This window comes from Topomyia yanbarensis, chromosome 3 (genome assembly GCF_030247195.1).
Source record: "Topomyia yanbarensis strain Yona2022 chromosome 3, ASM3024719v1, whole genome shotgun sequence".
NCBI lineage: Eukaryota > Metazoa > Arthropoda > Insecta > Diptera > Culicidae > Topomyia > Topomyia yanbarensis.
Window position 1 is genome coordinate 64,753,205 of NC_080672.1, and position 25,841 is coordinate 64,779,045.

The window sequence follows — 25,841 nt, forward strand, 5'->3', positions numbered from 1 at the left end:
TTATCCCATCATAAGATGTCAACAATCTAATGTTTTTCGACGTAAAAAAAAACTTATTTTTGGCTTTCAATAAAAAGTTTTCCTAACAAAAACACTATCGCAATTGCGATTTCGAGTTATCTGCTGTCTTTACATAGACGACACAGTTCCTTATATAATCTGGTAAAGAGCTTTAGACTTTCTCGCAGGCGATGTTTAATTTACTTCAAAATATTAGTTCTATATTTCACCCCGCGGAGGAACATTACCAGACATCTGGAAAAAGACATTCTCATTCCCGGTGCACAAGAAGGGTAGCAAGGGTATCGTCTCGAACTATCGTAGTATCGCAGCTTTAAGTGCAGCATCTAAGCTATTCCAGTTGCTAATTGTGGATTTCATTTCACACTGTACCTCACATTACAACTCCGTCGATCAACACGGGTTTATTCCTAAGCGCTCAACAAATACCAATCTAGTAAGTTATACTTCCTTTATCATCCAGGAGATAGAGAAAAGGCATCCAGCGGACGCTGTCTATACCGATCTGTCTGCTGCATTTGATCAAATTAACCACGACATTGCTATAGCGAAACTTAGGTTTCCATCGAAAATTTTGGGACTGGTTCCAGTTTTACCTGGTAGGTCGCCAAATGTCAGTGAAAATAGGCGACACCATCTCTGAAACATTCACCACTCCCTCAGGCGCACCCCAAGGAAGCCACCTTGGGCCTCTCTTAGTCCTGATATACATCAATGACGTTAATCTCTGCTTGAAGTGTTTAAATCTTTCCTACGCGGATGACTTCAAGTTGTATTTCAAAATTTGTAGCCAATCTGATACCCGATTTCTGCAACAGCATCTTGATATTTTCGGAAACTAGTGTCAAATAAACAGAATGGTGCTAAATGCATCTAAGTGCTCTATAATTACCTTCACTCGTAAACGGAACCAAATTACATTTAACTATTCGATGCAAGGAATCAGTTTGAGACGGGAAAGCTGTATTAAAGATTTTGGTCTCATGCTTGATAGCAAATTGTCCTTCTGTGACCATATTTCATATATTTCTTTTTTTTCAAGGGCGTCGAAGAAACTTAGTTTTATATTTCGAATGAACAAGACATTTGGCATAAGAGCTTTATATGTCGCTCTGGTTCATTGTTCGAATACTCGGCGGTTGTGTGGTCACCTTTTTATCGAAACGGAGTGCAGTGTGTTGAGGCAGTGCAACGGAAATTCGTTCGCTTTGCTCTTCGTCATCTACCCTGAAGAGACCCAATAAATCTTCCTAGTTACGAGCACCGTTGTAACCTAATTGGACTTGAAACGGTTAGTGCTCGGCGCAAAGCCTCAAATGCTGTGTTTATATCCGACTTGCTTTTGAACTGTCGTACTCTTGTCAGTCAACTGAACATAAACATCAGGCGCAAAACTTTTAGAACTAATAATTTTCTCATCACTGAGGAAGTGCGAGAATGAATTATGGGTTCAACGAACCAATGTCAAGTATGTCCAGACTGTTCAACCGATTTTACACGTCCGTTGATTTTAACTTGTCCCGTGTTTTCCTTAATCGTCTTTACAGTAATATTTTCAAAACTTGATTCATAATCTCATAGGGTTACTGTGCCCTAATTCATCTTAGCACCTCTATTCATCCTACCCATTTGAACACATTAGTTAGAGCAGTGTCTGCTATCTCTATTCAACGCATTAGCTCAAATGGTAGGATGAATAAGGGTGCGTTGTACTCAACTTTTCGCTTCGCTCTAACGCGAGTATTTTACATCTTCCAAGCCAGATTTTTTATTGATTTGCTTCTTAAGAACGAAGCAAAGATGTTGATACCTATTTAAGCGCAATCCAATCAGTGTAAGCCGAGATATCGGCAAAATAGTGTGACATCGTTACTAATGAGACGAATAAGGATACGTCTACCCTAAATGTATTGTTAGTTTATTATAAAATATAAAATCGCCATTAGTCGGAAGTATATTAGCAAATTCACTACGAGGAAAAAATGGTCCTAACACCCTAACCACCATGTGCTGTTAGGCCCCAGACATCACTTCATAAAAAGTTTAGTAATGTCTCCCAAGGAAGTTGGATTGATTTGCAGTCTTCGACAAAGTTGTGGGCAATAAAATAATCTTTCTTATTTTCACTTGCAGTGATAAACTGATGCATACAGTACCACCTATCGGTGAACTTTCAAGTTACATGGAGAAATGTAAATTTTCGAAAAATCCCATGCAAGCTTCGAACACAGGGTTGAAATAGACTCAGGGGCGCACAGTGGGGCCGGGCCGGCCAAAACCTCCAAACTTTGTTGTCGATTTTCAAACCTTTTATATTTTTTTCTAAATGTACTTTACCTAAAGCCAGTATTCGCCAAATTTTTGAGTCAATCGATTGAAAAATATAAGTGCTACATTTTTTTGAACCGTACAAGGTCTTGAAAATTTGCAAGAATTTGAGTGACAAAAAGTTTTTGTTCATTCTAATTCATCTCGCTTTAATAGGTACTATAACGTTAATTTAAAAACACATATAGGCGTTTCTATTAGAAAATCATCTCAGGAATTTAATGGTGTATTTCGATTTGAGAAATAATGAGTATTTAAAAAGATACTAATAAAATCATAATAACTATGTTTTTTAACACGGACTTATTTACATTCGGAGTATCTCTTTATCGGTAAAACCGTGTTGAAGGATCTCATCTAGTACAACTGACGTAGAATTTTATCTATTTTTCAAAAATCATAGTGCCATCTTGCGCCGAAAGTTGATATTTGGACATTTGTAAAATTAGTTTTTTTCATGGAGACGCATGGTATTTTTTGATTTTATGAATTTTTGCATTATTATTCACCGGTGGATTTCTTTTCTGAACACTGCTTGTAAATTCAGGGTTTGGGGCGATTTACTTTATACAAATATAAGTATGCCTTAATCGTCTTGCAACTATGACTCTTGTTTCTACATTTTCACAGTTATCTGCAGTATAGAAAAATTCAAATAAATGCAAGCCAACGAGGAAAAACTAACTGCAACTATTATTATATCTTTCCATGAATCCTATCTCTTTAGTAGGTATTGGTCGTTAGCTTTACTTGTGACCGATGTAAAGTAAACACGTGAGTGTGAGAAGTGTTCTTTTTTACCCGATTTTTAGTTATTGGCCAGTAATGCAACATTTATTTTCAAGTGCAAACTCCCTATTGAATTTATCACAATCAACAATAAAATTCAAAATCTCCCTCAATAATTCACTTCCAAATTGGCGAGAAATTCATGCAAAAACGCTTACACCTCTATTTCAAAGCATTCACATACAGTGCAAATTATAGAAAGGAATATGGTAAAAATGCTCAGCATGTTTTCGTACGCAAAACCAAGTCAGTACCCACAAGGAGAGATATTCATATCATCATTGGAATTGAAAATCAATGGAAAAGTATTGAGCAGCTTAGCTGCAGTATGCATCGTATGAGCAACTGTGAATAGAGCATAGTAGAGCATGATTTGAGATTTTCATCAAAATCAAATAAACCTGTCATCTTTTAATAGCTTTGGCGATAACTATAAATAAATAAACCAATAAAAATTTAAGGCATTCTATCAAAAACCTTAAGACATGCTTTTTTTATAACTATTCTAAACGCATACGTTTGTAAATAATTAAAAAAGAGCTATGAAGGGATTATTTTTTCTACGATGGTATTCAGATAGGACTGAAGATCTAAAAACAAATTTATAAAATTACATAATTTTTTATTCAACAGATTTCGATAAATTGGAACCACCCTATTTAACTCGTTACTAAGGACTACCCAAGGAAATCAAAATGTTTCTGTTCACTTATGAAGTATCTGTTTTGACAAGTTTATAAAAGTCACTTTCGCGAAATTTAAAAAAAAAAACTTTTAGGACCACCCTAGGCTATCTAATTTTCATTGTAGCGTCCTAATTTAATCAAAATCGAGCTCCGCGGTTTTGTATGGAGTGGATCCACTGTGGGGCGGGTCGATTAAGTCTTCAACAATTATTATATTTTATAGGTAGGATGCTATGAAATACAATTGTGCATACGATAAACTGGCCGCTTAAACATTGTATGATCTACCAGTTTCAGCATGCTCTGTATTATGAAAGAAATTAATCGCGGTTAAAACATTTATTAGTTGATTTGTATTCATGATGCACAACGGGGTCGATTTTTTACTTGTGAACTTTGTTATATGTAATTATTAGATGCGTTATATCAAACCATTCAACTTAAATATCTTAATAGTCTGATTGTCTGTGTTTTGAATGGATTCATTTCTCAACTATTGACTTCGTTCGGATGGAGCCTATATTTTAATTAATTTTCGTGTAGACAAAATTTATTTCATCAGAATTTTCCTATATTGCATATAAAAGTGACAAAAATATGTTTTCATAGGATTATAATGAAAAATCACATATTGTATACATAATTTAAATCATAGCGAACTGATTGAACAAATTTTATAAAATATTCGTATGATTTCCATACGAAAAAAATTGTGGCTAAAGTATATATCCTTATAAAGTTTCTGTCTAAAGTTTGCATGAAAAGACATTTGATAAATTATATGAGCTATGATTTTTTTTACCGAGGTTCCAGTATTATGATATAAATACCTCTTTTAAATATGATTGATTGTAACAGTATCCACTATCCAAAAAACTGACAAAGAAATACCATTGACGTTTTACAAAGCAGAAGCAACAGACTAATTAGGCTTGTTTTATATCTTCACTCTTTTACGATTGGCTTATACTTTCATGTACATTTTACTCCTGTGTGATACGGACAAATCAAAAACGATTGACGATGATGATGATGATGTTGATGGTGTGATGGTCGCTATTCCGCTCGACATAACAGATGCCCCTAATTGGCGGCACGTGGAACTATATGGTGTGTGCAATCTTCACGCTCGGTTATCTGCAAGTGTTCGTCACCTTCTGCCGAACGTTCCGGGAAGGTGGCATCGGTAAAAATGGCTCGACAGTCGCTGTAAGGATTAATTGATTGGTTGTATTACCTTCTTTCCAAAACTACCATTCCCCTTGTTAGGATTATATATTTTTGAGGGATTACCACAAAGAGGACGGTAGATAATCTGACACGACCAACCAATAGCACCCATTCGCCACTACTCGCGTAGTTGCACTTTACCTAACTGTTTACTAGCCAGCCTACTGATCAGCATTGCTTTGAGTAAACCGACTAACAGACGAGGGGTTCGTTGGGTGAATGCAACGTTTGCTTTATGTTGTCATCGGTAGACCAACCAGACGCTGCTCATATGCACTGAATTCAGATGATGCACGCACATCGGGATATTTTTTCAAAGTTACATATAAAAATCATAATTTTAAATCATTTCGTAACCTGATTTTGGTTTTAATTAATTGTTTTTATCCTCCACATTTCTAACATGGCGTCACCTATAACAACAACCACCACAATCAAAACATAATCCACAACCGATAATGCCACTACTACTACTACAACTACTACTACTAAAACTACCACCGCTGCTACTACAGCTTCCGATTATGGGTGGAATCGACATTAGGATAGTGCCACTTTATTTTGCCGTTTTTGTGTTTGGGCTGTTAGCCTACGAGAACGCGTCCGTGATCTTCACGGGAGGCGTCGGGAAAAATGGATCAACAGTAGCTGTAAGGATCCCCGTGGCGAATAGGCGGAAAGCCACGGGATGAGTGTTGTTGTTGTTTTTTTGTGTGTGTGCGTGTTCGTGTGTTACTTTGTTTCTGTATAGTTGTGTTACTTTAGTGTGCTAGTATGTTGGTATTGCGTTTGTGTATTGTACTTTAATCTTTAGTCTTATAAACATATATCGAGTGTAGTTAACTGCATCGTAAAACATACGTTAATATGGCAACGTCACGCCATTTTACTGTTCGATCACTGTCTTCTCAGGCAATCTACCAAAAAGATCATTCGCTCATCTGTTATACGACGCCTAATTGATGCTCGGTTGCTCTGATTGAATTATTTTCATTCTCACTCTATATATTCGCACAGTGGCAGGGTACCGGACGACGATAGGCTCAATTGAAATGAACTTGAATAAATAATTAACGAACAGAGCGTGTGAATTATTGTTAGGTTGCGGGAAATGATAACGACATTACGCTTGGAAGCTAATACAATTTGCTATCGCAGGGAATTATTTCAGAATTTGTGAAAAGAAAAGTATCGTAGATTTTGTAATTTAGATGTAATTTTGTTTTTTTTTTCAAATTCCTATGGTGCACAGTGGGTAAATATCGACAAAATCCCACCTGAATAGACTGCCCCACGTATGAGTGTCGAACGTTGGTAATTTTTGTTTGCACAGTCTGAATATTTAGTTGATGATGGTTTCATTTTGCGAAACCCTCTCAAAGTTGCTCAGTATAGCCCACATCTCCATAAATTATTGACAAAAAGACACAGTCATCGAATTTGTTTTGATCGCGAAAACTCGATTTTCGTACCATAGTGTCTTTTTTGCAATTTGTATAGATATGGTAGAGTTTGGTGATTAATCATGTACTTCCACAGACATTTGAAATAAACTTTTACAGATATTTTATCAAAACGTATTGCATCCCTTTTTGTGGAGAACTGTATTTTGGCATGGTCCGTCCTTACAGGCTTCAGGCCCTTTCTGAGTCGCTTCGTGGATATAGCCATCCATGAAGCGACTCAGAAAGGACCTGAAAATAGTTAATAGTGTAACCCTTTCATGGCCAACTGTTTTCTAGTGCCTTTAGGGTTCCAAGACTAATTTTTTTCATAATACTTTTTCTGACCAAGATTGCTTCTTCTCTCGAAGTGTTAGAAGTTGTTCAGTTTTTACCTTCCGATGCTCGTAGCATTAGTGTGTTCTAGAATTTTGGCATTAGTCAAACTGCATCGAAAAGGTAGTCGAAGGTTGTCTAAATTGATAGGCTTTATCAGTTTTCAATAATATTTCAAGACAACGAAGATATATCAAAATTTTATTTCTTAACATCAACTGAAATTGTTCCTGACAGCACTGTACAGGTGGATTCAATCAGACCAATGGCAATAACTTCAGTTCAACCGGTAATTCTCATAACTGTTAGTGCTCAAGTGAAAGGTATTAGTCCCAGTTATTAGCCTTACATGTTTTTATGAGCAAATGTTGTCTAAACCAAAAGTTATAGCTGCTGGAAAACGTTGTTGTTTATAAGCAACATTGTAATGAAAGGGTAAGAGGTGCCCACTAGGGTGAGACAAAAATTAGATTCTTGCTCCGAGCAACTTTTTAGGTACAATTTGGGTCCTAGAACAACTGTGCAAATTGGGGAGTGGGCGTAGCGTATTGGTAAATCGATTGCCTTGTACGCAGCGCACCTGGGTTCAAGTCCCGACCCCGCACATAGGGTTAGAAATTTTTCCTAAGAGATTTTTCTAACCCGAAGAGGCGAATGACCTTAAGGTTAAAACCTCTATAATTAAAAATAAAAAAAAAACTGCAAATTCTGACCTTGATCCCTGAAACTATATTTTTGCGCCCACTGTTTAAAGTTTACATGGGATTTTGCATGGGAAAATTAACTTTCACAAAATAAGTCCTCCAGGAGTCTCCCATTACCTCCTAAAATAAATCGTAATGTGGTTTTTATAGGAAATTTACAAAGAAACAAAGTCTCAAAGACTACGAAACTATTTGAGGCTTGAGAAAAAAGTTATTAAGCAGAAACCGATTGATGCTCTAACGATTAATAAAATATATATTTATTCTAGCACCACTGCTGGTGGTTGTTTAACTATATGCAATTTTGTTTTGATCTTCTCTTTATGTGCGTAAATCAATTATCGGAACTGTTTGGCCATTTCACAGGAGTTTTGGGGGATAAATTGAGGCTTCTTTTGTACATAATAAGAGTAAGTTAAAATTTTTGTATATAATTCTACCGTCAGCAGCAGTGATGCTATAAAAATTGAAATTTTCATCAATCTCCAGGGCATCAATTGATTTTGGCTTAACAACTTTTTCCACAAGCATCGGATCGTTTCACGGGCTTCAAGACCTAATTTCCTTGACAAATTTCCTATAAAAATCTGACATCTATTTATTTTTGAGAGGTAACGGGCGACTCTTGAAAAAATTATTTTGCAATAGTCGATTTTCTTATGCGAAATCCCATGTAAACTTTAAACCGTGAGCGCAAAAATATAGTTTCACCGATCGAGTTTAAAATTTGCAGAGTCGTTCTGGTACCTAAATGGGACCCAAAAAGTTACTCGGGGCGAAATTTTATTTTTTTTTTCATATAACCGTCTCCCACTCTAGTGCCTACGTGGGTTTCGTATACCGTATAATGTTGTTTTTAAGGCTCTGAATTGTGCTCAGTGGCGTAGTAAGAAATTTTTTCGGAGGGGGCGGATATGAAGATGTTTTGTATATATACAAACAAAATGTTCAAAAACATTCTGAGCAGTAAAAAAATGTTCAAAAACCAACAACTCAGGGAACGGGTTTGGGTAGTTAAGGTAGGAATTGAGTCTAGAATTAATGCTCTTCCCCTACAAGGACAATCTAAGCGGCAAACTTCAGACTGTCTAATTTACTGAGCCCTTCAATGGCAACCTAATTTACTGAGCTCTCCAAGGCAACGGAGGATTTGACTACGTCAGTGCAGTTGAGGACGGGAATGAACCAACTCCCACGTTGAGGGAAGTTAAGGACGCCATCCAACAGCTCAAGAACCACAAAGCAGCTGGCAAAGATAGTATCGCAGCAGAACTCATCAAGTTGGGCCCGGAAAAGTTGGCCACTTGTCTGCACCGGTTAGTAGGCAGGATCTGGAAAACCGAACAGCTACCGGAGGAGTGGAAAGAAGGGGTGATCTGCCCCATTCACAAGAAAGGCGACCATTTGGAGTGTGAGAACTTCCGAGCGATCACCATTTTGAATGCCAAAGTGCGATCCCAGATCATCTTCCATCGTCTATCACCTAAAGGAAATGAGTTCGTGGGGAGTTATCAAGCCGGCTTCATCGATGGCCAGTCGACAACGGACCAGATCTTCATCATACGGCAAATCCTCCAGAAATGCCGCGAATACCAGATCCCAACGCACCACCCGTTCATCGACTTCAAGGCGGCATACGACAGTATCGACCGCGTAGAGCTATGGAAAATCATGGACGAAAAGAGCTTTCCCGGGAAGCTGACTCGAGTGATCAAAACAACGATGGACGGTGTACAAAACAGTGTAAGGATTTCGGGTGAACTTTCCAGTCCATTCGAATCTCGACGGGGACTGAGACAAGGTGATGGACTCTCGTGTCTACTATTCAAAATCGCTCTGGAAGGTGTGATGCGACGAGCCGGGCTCAACAGCCGGGGCACGAGCTTCTCGAAATCCGGCCAATTTGTATGTTTCGCGGACAACATGAACATTTGGAACGGTGGCAGACCTATACACCCGCCTGAAACGCGAAGCAGCGAAGGTCGGACTGGTGGTAAATGCGTCCAAAACACAGTATATGCTGGTTGGCGGAACCGAAAACGACAGGATCCGTTTAGGAAACATCGTTACGATCGACGGGGATACCTTCGAGGTAGTGGAGCATTTTGTATACCTAGGATCTTTATTAACGGCTGACAATAACGTGAGCCGTGAAATCCGAAGACGCATCATCAGTGGAAGTCGAACTTTCTATGGGCTCCAGAAGAAACTGCGGTCAAGAAAGATTCACCCCCGCACCAAATGTACCATGTACAAAACGCTTATAAGACCGGTGGTTCTCTACGGGTATGAGACTTGGACCATGCTTGAGGAGGACCTGCAAGCGATAAGAGTTTTCGAGCGACGGTTGCTAAGGACGATCTTCGGCGGTGTGCAGGAGAACGGTGTGTGGCGGAGAAAGATGAACCACGAACTCGCTGCACTCGATGGCGAACCCAGTATAGGTGGCCAAAGCTGGAAGGATACAGTGGGCAGGGCATATTGCAAGAATGCCAGACAACAATCCTGCAAAGATGGTGTTCGCTAATGATCCGGTTGATACAAGAAGGCGATGAGCGCAGAGAGCACGATGGGCGGACCAGGTGGAACGTGATTTGGCGAGTGTTGGGCGTAACCGACGTTGGAGAGCTGCAGCTACAAATCGAGTATTATGGAAGCAAATTGTTGATTCAGTGTTATCATGAAATTGATGTTGAACTAAATACATGAAATGAATGAGCCCTTCAATTCCCTTGTGCCATTCAGTACCACTTCCTCGTTGAGCTTCCGACTGGTTCGTGAATCACGCGGTCTAGTCCCCGACGATAGATCTAGCCTACTCCGACAGAGAATTCCCCGGCGAGAGAAGTTCTCCCGAGATCGAGCCAATGAGCTAAGTGCCGAGGTCAGCTCGGAGATTCCGGTGAAGCAGGGTGTCCGGTTCACTGGTGCCCCGATGACCCACGACTAGTTGTGTCTCGTCGCTGCCTACTCAGTTTAGTCCCCAGCGGTGAATCTAGCTTACACTGACGGAGAGTTCCCTGGCGAAAAAAGTTCTCCCAATATCGATTCTTCGTTGGTTTTCGCTATTTTTCTATCGGAACAATCGGTGGGGTGCCGTGGTCGGTCTGGCGAATCCGCATGGAGCGTGACGTCCGGTTCGCTGACGTTTCGACGACTCATACTCGGTGCTCTGTTGCAGTCTACTCGACTAGTCCTCGGCGGTGGATCTATCTTATTCCTGCGGTGATTGCTCTCCCGAAACCGTTGCTCGATGTCCATTCCGTTGTAAGACGGTCATGATCTACATCATATCTCTGTTTACTGCGTTCCACGTCTTTGCGTCGCTTGTCATTCTGTAGGCTACATTATCCGGGTTGATGTCCGGTCCTCCCGTTTTAAGTCGCTCCCTACACGTCACTTCAAACCCCGGACATTCAAAGACACTGCAGCGTCTCCTCGACGTTCTCACACTCCGGGCACAGTGTTGACGTTGCGTGCCCACACCGATGAAGATACTCTTAAGCAGCCGCGGCTCGGTAGGAGCTGTTTCAGCTGAAAGCTCATCTCTCCGTGCTTTCTATTGACCCACGTCGACAGGTTTGGATGAGCCGGTAGGTCCACTTTCGTTTCTCCGTACTGTCCCATTCCTGCTGCCGCGTCACAATCGAATCGATTCTCACCATCTTCCTCACGTTTCTGACGTTTCATTGATTGTAGCACTTGATATCCTCCGTCAGAGTGATGCAGATGAGAACCATCTCGGCGATAAGGCATACTGCCTCCGGTACGCAATCGCAACTCGTACGACCAGCATTCGAAGCGTCCTGTTCGGCTTTTCGCGGTTCTACGTGGTTTTCAGCGCCGCACCCCAAGCAGGAGCCCTATATCGCAATATCGATGACGAAACACTATATAATGGACCGACATTTCGCACGTGTAATCAATGTGGTTGTTAAAGCTCAATCAGTCGTCGATTATCACTCCCAATTGCTTCAGTGCACGCTTCGATGCAATCGCTTTGCAGTTGCTGTCCAACAACAAATCCGTCTTGTGGTAAGCTATTTGCAGCTTGACCCGTTCATCCAGCTCTCGATCGCATCTATTGTCTCCGTCACCGACACCTCCATTTCTTCAAGTGTCTCACTCATCACCGTCAGTGACACGTCGTCCACGAAACCCACGATTTTCACTTTCCTGGGCAGCCGCAGTGTTAAGACCCCATCGTACATCCCATTCCGAAGAGTTGGACAGAGAATGGAGCCCTGAGGAACGACCGCTGAGACTCGCATTGCCTTGTGCCCTTTGTTCGTCTACTCTGGAAGTTCACTACCCGAGCCGTCTATGTGGAAGTTGCTCACAGGCTTTCCACACCACAGTTGTTCACAAGCTTTCCACAGCCTTGTTTTCTCTTGCTGTATGCAGAAGCCGTTTTCACTTCATTGCTGCCCATTGCTGCTTGTCGCCAGCCTCGCAGTCTTCGGAGGGTCCGCAGGTCGTCCTCTATCTGGTCGATCCACCGTGCTCGCTGTGCGCCCCGTCTTGTTGTTCCTGTAGGGTCGCCCTCAAGAATCATCTTCACCGGATCATCGTCTGACATTTTTCCGACGTGTCCAGCCCATCGCAATCATCCTATTTTTGCGGTATGCGCGATGGATAGTTCTTCCAGCAGTTGATGCAACTCATGGTTCATTCGCCTGCGCCACGTTCCGTCTTCTATCTGCACGCCACTATAGATGGTACGCAACACCTTTCGTTCGAAAACTCCAAGGGCGCGTTGGTCCTCCACGAGCATAGTTCAGATCTCGTGGCCGTAGAGGACCACCGGTCTAATCAGCTTCTTGTAGATAATCAACTTCATGCGGCGGCGAATTTTGTTCGACCGGAGCGTCCTCCGGAGTCCAAAGTAGGGACGATTTCCTGCCAAGATTCGTCTCTGAATTTCTCTGCTGGTATCATTGTCGGTGGTTACCAGTGAGCCCAAATACACGAATTCGTCAACCATCTCGATTTCGTCACCGTCAATCCGAACTCGGGATGGGAGGTTCACATTGTCGTCTCTAGAACCTCTTCCTCTCATGTATTTGGCTTCGAAACGTTGATGGCAAGTCCAATCCTGCTGGCTTCAGCTTTCAGTCTGATGTACGTGTCCGACATCGCTTCAAAGTTCCGTGCCATTGTGTTAATGTCCTCGGCGAAGCCAAGAAGCAGGACGGACTTCTTGAAGATCGTGCCACTCGTGTCTATCCCCGCTCTCCTTATTACACCTTCTAACGTAACAGTGAACAGCAGGCACGATAGACCATCGCCTTGCCGTAACCCTCTTCGAGATTCAAAGGGACTCGAGAGTGTCCCTGATACTCGAACAACGCACATCACCCGATCCATCGTCGCTTTCCACACCCTCTTGCATCAAATGCACCCGTCGCTTCATATGTCGACGAGGAGCGCCACTGGAAATCTACTCCGACAATAGTACCAACTTCCAAGGTACCGAACGACTGCTGCGGAAAGAACTGAAGAACGTACACGGAAAATTAGCAGCGACGTTCACCAACGCATATACCAAATGAATCTTTATCCCGCCAGCTGCACCTCATATGAGAGGCGCGTGGCAAAGGATGGTGCGATCGATAAAGTCAGCAATGGAAGCAGCTTACAACAACGATCACAAACGACGACGAAGGGTTGGTGACACTAGCCGTAGAAGCTGAGGGTATAGTGAACAGCCGGTTACTTACCTACCTTCCCGTAGATGCTGCTGGAGTAGAAGTCCTAACCCCAAATCATTTCCTGTTGGGAAGTTCCACAGGTGTTCGTTAGCCTACAATACACTTCAGTGATCTTGCCACCGGCGTGAAAAATTCCTGGAACCAAATACAACATCAGCTGGACGTCTTCTGGAAGCGCTGGATACGGCAATATCTTCCGATGCTGACTAAGCAAATGGAGTGGTTCGGAGAAGTGAAACCAGTGGCCGTCGGAGATTTGGTCCTCATAGCAGATGAAGTCCGCAGGAATGGCTGGACGCGTGGAAAAATCAAAGAATTCATGGCTGCGGAAGACGGACGAGTTCGATTAGTGATTGTTCAAATTGCGAGAGGGATGTTGTGCAGACCGGTATCGAAGCTAGTCGTGTTGGTGGTTAAATTGGATGATAAAACTGGGACGAGATGCTTTTCTAACTGTGTAGGGGGCCTGATGTTTAAAAGTAAGGTGAGAATTTAACGTCCCTTTCAGATTCTTCACGTGAGCAACGCATTCGATTTCTGTATCCCGTAGACGGTATGTAAAGAAAAGCGGTTCGTGAGCCTGAGATCATCGAGCACTTCTTCGGATTTACACCCATGCTACACCAATCAGCGAATGATTCATACTGTTTTTGGAGCAAACATCTTGAGATCGTCTGTGAAGGGCAGGCGTGGAGTCTTTAGCATTAGATGGACGTCATTTAAGTGAAGCAGAAACATCAACGGTCCTAAGTGACTTCCCTGGCGTGAATGTCGTTGCCTGATAATTTCCAATGACAACCAACTATATCTCTATATCAGAAAGATGGGAAAAAGCCATGCTCTAAATATATGAAGAAGAGGAGTCACCAAACGTCGATGTACCCGTTAGGTCCCGGATTAAAAGGTGATTTAAACCGAGAACAAGGTCTGCTAATCATCGATATCGATTGCGCTCAGAGATTGACCCACGATCGGAACTTCACTAATGGCGAGCTCAATTTGATCAACTGTTCAAGCCTCATCAGTGAACACATTCGTGATTTTCTCCGAAAAAAAGTTTGCATATACCTTGGGATGGGGTATCTGTGCTGCGATTGAAGGTTATAGACGACGGCAGCCCAGATTTTTTGCGCTGCTCATTCACATATTTCCAGAAGCGAACACAGTTGTGGCAATCTGTAGAGGATGGTGTGTTACTGGTTTTACTAGATCACTATTGATGTGGCATAAACTTGATCGCTGATAACTCGAAGGCCAAGATGACGAACATTCTCGTTGACAATAGGATTTATTTTTAGTAGCATGGCTGAGCTGTAGCTGTCAAGAATCCGAGTAAAGGGGGGAAGATTTCCCCGAAATGCTAGGGCGATTGAACTCTTTTCATATGATAATCTCATCAACTGTTTTTAGCATCTTCGGGGATAAGAGAAACTGAGCTGCAGTGTGCGTCAACATATTTGACAACACGGACTCGGACGACTGGGACGTACAACGCATGCAAGTATAATTTAGATCACCAAGCCTTATTACACTGTTCAATACAAGATCAGAACGAAAAAAATGGTGAACATTTGGGATTCCTGGAAACCCCTGGTGAAAGCATTTTGAAAAAAAACTGCAACGAAGCTTCACAGTTTAAAGTTGCACGCACACAAGGCGACAGGACACACGCCACACAAAATCTTCGCTATGAACTTTGTTCTTCCTATGCAAACGCTGTTGCTGCTGAGATGGCGCATTATTCATAATTTAAATCGACTGTTTTTTCAACGGTTCCTCAGACATTTTTACACTTAAATACCTCTAAAACTTCAATATAACTTGAGCCAATTGCGTTTCTCGCTATAGTTGAGTTACCAAGCTGAATTTCCACATTCTGAAAACGCCACTTTGTAGAGATTTTTCAGACAAGTAATGTGCCATATCTAACTTAGTTTACCGCAAAATGGCATTTGTCATAAGATACCTCAACAGCTTCCCAAGCCGTTTGGATTTCGTATTGGACATTCAGCTACTCATCAACTTGTATGAGTAACTAACATGATAAAGGTAAATATCTCAGAAGACTACTGAAGTTGAATTTAACGGGGTAAGATCAAGTTAAATACTTTGTTTGATTTACGATGAAAAGCATACTTTCAAGGATTACGTTGAAGGAATCCAAGCGAAATGTAACAAATATATAAAATGATTATACCCCCTTATAAACAGGAATTTTAGGCACTGCCTAAAGAACAAACTATTATTTTTTACCAAATATTTAAAGCGGCAATGCTATATGCAGTGCCACTTTGGGCAAGTTGTTGAGCTACTAGGAAGAAAACACATCAAAGAATTTAGAACAAAATTCTGAAAATGATTTTGAAGTGTCCTCCTTGGTTTAGCACAAACGAATTGCACAGAATCTCAAACATAGAAACATTAGAAATTATGACGAACACTATTATACTTTTAAGCAAGCTATTGCGATACAACCGCACACGTCATGGGTGGCGATGCCGTGTGGCATCACACGCAATGAATGGGTTAATTAACGTCAGAGCACGTGGTCCCATCTTGTGTCGGATAGTCGTCTATTGACGGTATGGTAACGCCAACCGTGTGACCCATTTGGGCTTCTGCGGTGGCATCAAGGGTATGAAGATTCACAAAAATTGAAGCTGAGCGTTGCCGTCAAGGGTGCGATTTAACCACTCCATATAATGCTTACGGTATTTATCTAATCACTTAATAAGCTAGTGCAGAAATTGGTTCAACAAAATTCAATTTTTACTAACCTTAATCTAATCCAGTGTGTGCTTGATTGCTGCTGTTTTTAAGCTGCTGTTGTTTGATCTAATAAATATATCGCTTGCAAAGTAGTAATCACGCTTGGATCCCTCGGGGGATAAAACCAAAACTAGGATCTAAAACACAAATCACCTAACCTGACACCTCAGAACACGAAGACGGTCAAATTTTCCCATTGTAACTACCACCGTACATCTATTTTTTGTCCTCACCTATACTTTGTTTTCCATTTCCCTTCTAGAACTTCATCATCCTGTCATGTTCCTGTCTCTATATGATGAAAATGAATGCTTTTTATTCGACTTCATATATGTTCAAACGTAATTTAAAACAGATACGACAACCAACCATCACAAAAAGCATTCGTTTTCGTTCATCATCTTATCACTCAGTTGCTGTTCAGTTCCAAAGTTTCTTTATTAACGCCTCCGCTTCTATTTCCATCCGCTTCAATATCTACGGACTGTACACCGCGGGAACCCCGCGTGGATCTACAGGGAACCAGCGTGCTATCGCCCATCATACCGTTCCTGTTCGTTGTCGTACCCGCGTACGTAATTTCGCAAAAGTCCACCGATCACATCTACGAAAATCACCCGTCGCTCTACATCATGGCCTTCGGAATGATCACGGCTAAGGTGACCAACCGGTTAGTGGTAAGTACCAACTTAGAACCATTCTCTGTACTTGGAAGTTTTGCTGACATCTCATTTTCCGTAGGTCGCCCATATGACTAAAAGCGAGATGGAGTATTTGGACTGGGGCTTGATCGGGCCGCTGTGTCTCTTCCTGAATCAGTACTTCAACAGTTTTCTGCCAGAGTACTACTTGCTGTGGTTCGCGATGCTGTGGTGTTCCGTCGATCTAGTTCGGTACTGTGGACAGGTAAGTCTCCCCTTGTTTTGAGGTTTTCCAACCGATCAAAGGCTCATTCCCAAATCCGATCAGGTGTGTCTGGAGATTTGTGCCTACCTGAAGATCGAGCTGTTTCGTATCCCGTACCCGCCAAGACCACTAATGACATCACAAGGTACGAATCCACCCCATCAACAACATCACCACGAAGGTAAAAACGGTACACATAATACCCACCAACAGCAAACGCAGTCCCAGCTGGCAAATAGAAAGCATCAGACACGCGCTAGCAGTAGGAAGCATAATTCCCATCAGTAACCAGGGTAGCCCCGGTCTGTTTTTTTTCGATTCGTATAGCTTATAAACATGGTATCGTCAGAAGTTCACAATCGGAACGCGTCGTCCGTTGGCGGAGTCGGGGCGTAGTTGGGAGTGTGTTAGTTTTTTGAGGGAGAAAATAGCTGTCTTGTAGTGGGGTATCATCGTTGTACAGAGCCAGGAGAAAATAAGTCATGCCAGTACTCTAGAACGTAAAGAAATGTAGGAATGTGTTTTCTAATACTTTTGAAGAAGTAAACTACATACTTTCGAGAGGTTAGCCTTTCTCCGGAAGCGCCTTTTACAGACGCCAAGTTTAGAGATTAGAAGCTAGGGGTTCAAAACTGATACTGTTAAGCGAATAATCGAGAGTGTTAGTGAAAGTCAAACCTACTCGCATAATAGTACTGTCGTACCCGTGTAAGCAAGTATGTTCTAGCGTCAGTTTGATGACTCGGGCGTACAATGTCGGAAACAAAACTGCTAGGAATCTAAAATGTACACCTAAGTCAACGAAAGAATGTTTTTGTGTGATTCAATGGAATTGTTCCAGCCAACCAATTTCGTGTATATATCTCCCCCGTAGCCAAAGTTTACTATGCTTGAGTGAGGACAATTCAAAGCAGTTTAATTCTCACAGGGCAGAAGCGTTTCGACCAGGTTGGAAAAGAGTGCGTGTGTGGATCGTGGAACTTACAGGTGAATTGTTTGTATTTTTCAAGGCTAATTATCTGATTGCTTTCTTATTGAGGCTGAGGCCTAATCAGACCTAGGTAATCAAATTGTATTTGCATATATTTCTTTTATCAATAGTAACCGAAGAATCCAGTTATTGCCTCAACCCATTGTCGAATGTGGATTTCCAGTTTGGCCGGTTTTGAAGGGGATGGTATATCACTTTAGCTGGTCTTTTAGCATTTGCCTAACATGTACAGATCACAGCAGTCTAGTTGAACGTCAAACAAAATGTAGCAAAACGTTCAATATGCATTGTGCTACGTCCATTGCATTTTAACACTCCTCTCCGTGAACGAAAGCTGCTTACTCATTGCTGCAACTCGAGTGTTTCACGAAATGCTGCGTTTTTAGATGGACCTTACGGTCATGATATCAGATACTACGGTTAAGAAAAGAGACTAGAATAACGAAGAGACGCCATGTTTCGTTTGGAATTCCAATTTAACTCTCAATGTCATTCCAAACGACCATAAATGTCAATCATAAAATAATCATCATTTGTGGCATTGTTTACTTTCTTATTGTTATCCCATCCATTACAATTACTAAATGTTTTAAAGATAAAAGTTATATCCTCAAACCAAATTTGTTACAATACCATCGAGTTCAGAAACGCCAACGAGAAAATGGCATGGTTTGCTGGGAGGACGAAATTCAGCATGAGGGTTATGAATATCAAATGATGCAAACATTTAAAATGAAAGCCATTCCGTTATTGGTCTGAATCAGCAAAACAAAGCAAAGCTCTTTTGTTCCCAGCAAACTGACAAAACAGGAACATATGTACAAGACTTCAATCACGCCTCTTTTTGTTGCGGATCCGCTTGCTATCGAAAAAATCGCAATTGTTCTTGTTCTAATGTAGTTTTGTTGCTGCGAAATTCCATTCCATATAAAACCATGTTTTAGCTGGTCGAGAAACTAGAAATTGCAGTAGATTTTTATTTTGGGTAAAAGAAACAAACGGAATAACAACAAACAAGTTTTGTGAGGCTTGCACATTTTCAATGTTGCTTGTGACTCGTAGCTTGGTTGCTAGTTGAATTGTTTTCACTGAATTAAGATGGCGTCTCTTTGTTATTCTAGTCTCTTTAATTCAAACCTATTTAGTCGGTGAGAAAAGTTTTTCTTATGAAATCCATATGAGATTTGTTATTGATTCTATAAAATTATACTTTGTTTTTCATATACGTCACTTTTGTGAAAAGTTCATAATTGATTGTATGTGGTTTCCCAGAATACCATTTCCCGGAATGTCATTTCCCGGAAAACCATTTCCCGGAATGTACTATGTATTTCTCGGAATATCATTTCCCGGAATGTACCATTTCCTGGAATACTATTTCCCGGGATGTACCGTTTCCCGGAATACCATTCCCCGGAACGTACTTTTTCTCGGCAATTTGTTATACTATTGAAATCTGAAGTATTTTGAGAACATTTGCATTTAGAACTATGTTGCTACTCAAATATTTGTTTGGTTCCCTTCACAGCTTCTCTTTGCTTGCTGATCATTTTAATGAATTTAAAAAAAAACTAATTCTTATCCATATGTTATTTTATTTGAAATCAATATCAATCCAAGGTCCAGAAAACAGCTTATGCTAAAAAGAAGGCGATATCAAAGAAGGTAGTAATTTAATTTAAAATTAATTTCAAAAATATACCACGAAAATTTTAAAGAAGGCAAATCCATTTCATTGTATTTATTGTATTTGAATCAATGACATTCTAAAATTATTTTCATTGATTTGCTGTTGTTCCAAAGAAGTCTAATTCATATAGAAATTTTTAATACGAAGTGAATTTTAAAATACTGAAGGCGTCTTCAATGCACTGTTACTGTAAGCAAATATTAGTGAGAATAAAAATCCAAGGGTATTTTCAGAGAAACTTCATGTAGATTAAAATAACATTCTACAAAAAAATCCAAAGAAGAATGCATATTTATAAGAAGGCAACATTTCATTACATACATTCACAATCTATAAAATTTCAAAGGTTCCAGGAATATTTATAACTAAATTTTAGGGAATGTTTATATTTCTTCGTTGCCTTTTACCTAATCTTCAGGGCATTTTTGGAGTACTAGTGATTGGTTATCATAAAAATGGTGCCAACGTTGTGGAAAATACTACCTTTTCAATTTAAAAAACGGCCGCATTTCGAGGCGTTCTAAATTGATCGTACGAATTTGCACCATACGGCATAAGTTTATTTTATTTGCGCAATAGGGAGATGAATTAAGATCCCAAAAATGGGATTCATAATACGACTTATGCAACACAAAAATATTAATTTCAATTTGTTCAGCATTTTCAGTATTACCACGCGACGAAATCGATTCAAAATAGTAAAAGAATTTAAAATATACCATTTTAACTGAATCCGCAAAATTTGCAACTAATATCAGGCAAAATATAGCGCCTGTTAGTCAGGAATTAGACGGTCATGAATTTATTCACTACCTGCGGTAGGAAATTGGAAAGTATTTGCTACTATTTTGGTACCCATTTAATTCATTGATATCCCATCCATTGGGGTGCTTTTTATTCCCCACTCGATTTGTTTAAATCCTCCCAAGTTTCTTTTTGGTTCAAAACCAAAAGTCGCTCGTAAGCTGTTCATATAATGATCAATTTAGATAAATTTTCCTAACATCGCGGAATCGAGAGGATTCTTCTTCTTCCAATTCTGTTTATTTTCCGTCGGCCTATTTCCGCTACGAGGCCAAACACCGACGCCAGAGAGGTGACACTCCTACTACTATCTGGACTGGATATCGACCCATCAACTCATGGACCAACGGCTTTATTTCCCTTCCGAAGGAAGGCGTGACCTCAGATTTTTCTCACCTCTGAAAAATCTCAACGACCTCGACTGGGATTGAACCCAGACCAACTGGGGTGGGTGGCGGTCACGCTTACCACCCAACCATCGGCGCCGTCATCGAGAGGATTAAATCTTTAAAATGACAGTTTTGCAATCTTGTCGCTATATTGTTTTTTTACCACAATAACCACCAAAGATCATGAAAAGAAAAATTAAAAATATTTTCAATCAACTTTTCATGTTCTAAAGTAGGTAAAATCTCCTAAAACACAATTAGCTGCCTAGCAGGTCTTCCAAAAATAAGTGTGGTCGGTGAGGTACGAGTTTTTTTTATTTTCCGGGAAATGGTATTCAGCGAAATAGTTCCGAGAAACAGTTTTCCGGGAAATGGTTTTCCGGGGAATGGTACATTCCGGGAAACGATATTCCGGGTAATAGTTTTCCGGGAAGTGGTATTCCGGGGAATGGTATTCCGGTAAATGACGTACAACCAATTGTTTCTTATGAGTTCAGTACTGGCCTGGAAGTCCAACCAGGAGCTAATTGTTCCAGGCCAGCACTTTTTGGTTACCGCTGTTTGAAACAAAAGAAGTGAGAATTTTAGTCAAATTGCAACAAAATTTAAAATAATTATTTTATGTATTATTCAATAAATTACTGTGAGTATTAAATCAGTTTACATGGTTATGATTTTTACAGAAGATATCCGATTATTTGAAATGAAATAAGTTGTGCTTATAATTAGTGTCTGACGCGTATTTTATAATTATCAAAATGATTTCAACGCTGTTTTGTGAAAAGGGCGGTACTTACAAATGTAAACATAAGGCTTTTTTCATACATGCGAATGAGGGCTTTAAAACGCAACAAATTAACCTAAAAATTTGGATTCTACGATATTGCTTTCTTAAACTACAGCAAAAAATACATCGGGCGAAACTGTATTTTTGTTTGTTTATTTAAAGTTTCGCCCTCCACGCTCCATGCAAACAAGAAGGGCGATACTTATTTTGCTAGCAGTTTAGAGGTGAAACTGTTTTTTCGAATTTTTTTGGATAATCAAGCTGATACCAGCTGTAAATAGTAACAATGATCGCTCTTGAAAAAACCCGGACGAAATCGGTGGTGTAATACGGTAGTTATTGTAAAATAACATAAGGGCGATACTTCAATGCTGATAGGTGGGACCGAAAAAGTAAACAATCGCCAAATATCATTTTGTCGATTTAAATAGCAAAAACAAATTTTAATTTAATAATTTCAAATACTTTATGCAGTTTTGGGTTTCGATCACTGAATCATGCAATCTAGGATGTAAAAAACACAATAATCCTTAAATAGGAAATAAAACCAAGCCTTGAAATATTCACTGTTGATTTTCTGTGAATGGTGTCACTGCTAGTATCGCCCTTTTCAAGAAAAAGCGTTGGTTTGAGAAGTAACAATCATTATCATTCAGTTGCCCAGTCCAGTTGCACAGTTGTCTAAGCTCAGTTTCCCAGGAAATGTTGACGGAGCGTTGCCCATTATGCACAAATTTTAATATTTTATGAGAGTTTTCTCTTCAATCTTCTGAAGGGATCTACACTTGGCGATTCATTTGTTCCGAATTGAGTTCAACAAGATGACCACACGAATGAACTCATGATGAATGACGTTCATGTTTGACAATTCTCGGTGGTTTGTTTACTTTGTCAGTTGCGTGAGTTCGAGTGCAACGGGTGCCCGTCTGTTACATTCAAACTCCCGTAACTCCCATGTAAACAAACCACCGAGAATTGTCGAACGACGTTCATCCGGCTCATTTTGTGGGGTTATGTCGGTTGGTGTAAAACCTACCCAGTTAAGCTCAGCCGGAAATGAACCGGAATTCTGACTGGTTCCAGTTCGCATTCCGGCTCCAGTGACACAACCGATTCTAGTTAGAATCGGTTATGTCACTGGAGCCCGTGGACGAACTGGAACCAGCCAGAATTCCAGTTCATTTCCGGCTGAACTTTACTGGGTAATATCCTCTGAACACAGAGAACAGACGTCCATCTTCAGCATTCAACTTGTGTAAAATATCTAACGGTTTCGAAGGTAGTTGGGATATCCAAACCAGGTGCGCCACTGTCATGTTTTTTTGTGGATGAGTTCGACAGAATTGACAGCTGTTTTTACTGTTGATTTTTTGTCTATTAGGCAATCCATTAGACGTTTGTTTGACAATTCAGTGGTGGGTTCTGTCAACACTCCTGCGACCAGAAAAACTCGTCCGACAAATAACTTTGTTAGTCCGATTCGTTTGATGTTGGATGGAATCAACGATATTGTCGGACGTCGCACCCCTCGGAGTAACGTCAGAATAAGTAAACAAGAAATAATCAGCTGATCCGAAACGTCTCATGGATTGCCTAATGCTCGAGAAATGTCAGCCATGTTCTATTTTTATACACTGAGCAAAATTTACTTTGAATTTCCATAAAAACGTCTTATGACTTTCAGACATAAGGATTTTAAATAGATTTTATAAGTTTGTCTTATGATTTGGAGGGGAAATTTTCCAAATCCATCTCTTATTATTTTCATAAGACAGTCTTATGAAATTTATGAAAATGTCCGAATGAACGCCATAGGTGCCCATTTATGAAAATTGCTGACATTTATAAGCAGAAAACATAGTAGAAATAATGATTTCCATAGAACAGTCTTATGAAATTCATCATAATGTTCGAATGAATGCCATGAGTTTTTGTGGATATTATTGTGGATTTATATATAAATCCACAATAATATCCACAAAAACTCACATTTCATAACTATTATTCATAACCCCATTCTATAATAATATGCACATATAAATTATGTGTGTGCATACATAGTTAAACAATTGACACATAGAAGGTATGTGTGCGAGTGATAATAATAGCATTTCTTCTTCATATGAATTTTAAGCGGTTTGAAGCAAATAGAATTAACGTTTGGATTTTTTTCAGTGTGGAGACTGAAAATTTTGCAACTCATCTTATCTCGGAAAAGTTGGACATCGGACAAGCTTCTTCTCGCGTGAGTGAATGAGACGACGTCCAAATAACCGTTCAACAGACGTCAATTGATGGATATGTGTGGGCCCATATTATTGGCTCGAATCAAAACTCGTCGAAATGTCAATTGACGATAGGTTCATCCGGAGTGTTCATTTGTGTTTACCTTTTGCTAGCGTTGCCAATTTTATTTTGTGTCCAGCAGCCAATGTGGCTACGCCACATCGCTTTTGCGCGTGCTGTCCGACTTCGCTACCGCTCAGTCGGACTTAAACTAGGGATAGCCCCTATGTTTGAGTAAGCCGGGCAAACGAGTGGATCACAGGTTCGCTTGCTCCGACGGCGGGTCGGTGGCCACCTCGCCCGGGCCTCGGTTATGCGGCTAAGCCGCATCGAAATGGTACCCCTTAAACATTCTAACTTGAATCGGTTGTGTCACCGGAGCCGGAATACGAATTAGATCCAGCCATCATTTCGGCTGAGTTAAACTGGGAAGTTTAGTAAAATTTAATCTGGAAATAAAATTTTTTTGGCAACGCTCCAGCACCCCGTTGATTTCACCACCTGGGCGCCAGGTTGACGATATGAAATGAACTTTATTTACTTTCGACAAGTTTTGATTCGAGCCAACAACATCCAGCCGATATGTGTTGAACGATTTTGAAACGATGTTTTGGGCTTCTTAGTACGTAATTATTCCACTATCTCAGTCAAATAATTTCGGAATTCTGACTGAATTTAGTATGGATTGCAGCTCAAATTCATCAATCGATTGAATCGGAATTGGTTGTTTCCTTTGAACTGGAATCCATACTGAATCCATTTAGGATTCCGAATCGGTTTCAGAATAAGCGTGACGGGAAAGCTGGGATGGACTGGCGTGGTGGCGCTAGTGTTTACACAAGTTTTATTTTTATATTTGTTCGATCATGGATGTCTGTTTTCTGTGTTTATCCTTTAAATATTGCTCCGCGCCATTTGGGCTGGCCTAGCTCATTTTCTACTATACACTTTGACTTGGCAGAGTTTCCCGATGCCAAAAATCTATTTCAAATATGCACTTGCACCTACAGCTGCATTTTAATAAATAGTCATTAGCACAGCAGTGGATGATTATAGAGCAAAATTTTTAAAGGTTCGTTCTGTCATGCATTGATCTCATTGTCAATATCGTCATTTTTATTTTTCTTTCGGATTACCATATAATTGAAATGGCGATAGAAAGGCTATTGATGGCCCTGACAACCGATTTCAGCATCTTTTTTCGATAGAGATTGACAAATACCTTATAAATAACAAAGCCAATTTGTAAGTTGACTTTTACCAAAGTGAATGAATTGGTCATAAATGTTTGTATTTTGATGAGTATGCAGCGTGCATCATATGATGGAAAAGGAAATGCTTCAATACATCATTCGTGTATGGCAGAATTTTGGTTCCAGACTACGCTGTTTGATTCCAAAATTGATCTGACGTATGTATTGTATAAAGATCAACGTTTCAAAACTATCGATTACACTTATAATGTAAAATGTGTTACAAATCTCCAATGAACAGTTCATAAATAGAGATTACCTCTGCTGGGAGATATCTGTCCTATAAATAGATCGAGAAACGCTTAGAGAAATCCATCCATTCAACCAAAAAGTTCCAGTAACGCACACAGACGCCTATTCCACCTGCTCTCTAGAGGGGGTTCGTTTAGTTGTCAACCGTGAAACATGTGACACACGCATAGCTTTTTCTTTCGTTCGCTATATCTATATTTGTTACTAAAGTATTTAATTTAGTTATCATTTGCGTTTAGAACTCATTGTTTCCTCTCCTAACTGGTGTAAGTCATTAAAAATTTTAAGCAGGAAAACCGCATACCATATAAGGCAGTGGCAGTTTGATAAAGTTTTATTTATCAATGAATTCTAGTATCAATTGTGGAGATGTGAGCTTTACTGTCTAAACTGATGTTGCGCTAAAAGACATAACAACAATCGGGGTGATTTGGAATAAATATTAAAACACACTTTGCTCGTTGAAA

At 40.2% G+C, this 25,841-nt stretch overlaps 1 protein-coding gene across 4 annotated transcripts in view; it reads left to right on the forward strand.

Annotated features, from left to right (window-relative positions):
* LOC131693079 (cholinephosphotransferase 1) overlaps positions 1-25,841 on the forward strand; it is a 52,650-nt gene that overhangs the window by 25,380 nt on the left and 1,429 nt on the right. Inside the window, exons 3-6 of one of the 4 annotated variants that reach the window (XM_058980594.1) lie at positions 4,902-5,033; positions 16,535-16,693; positions 16,758-16,922; positions 16,986-17,103. In XM_058980594.1, the coding sequence (XP_058836577.1) occupies positions 4,902-5,033; positions 16,535-16,693; positions 16,758-16,922; positions 16,986-17,103 (574 nt within the window). Of the gene's footprint in view, positions 1-4,901; positions 5,034-5,569; positions 5,705-16,534; positions 16,694-16,757; positions 16,923-16,985; positions 17,104-25,841 lie in introns of all 4 variants that reach the window. The other 3 variants (XM_058980593.1, XM_058980596.1, XM_058980595.1) reach the window with 3 other exon arrangements.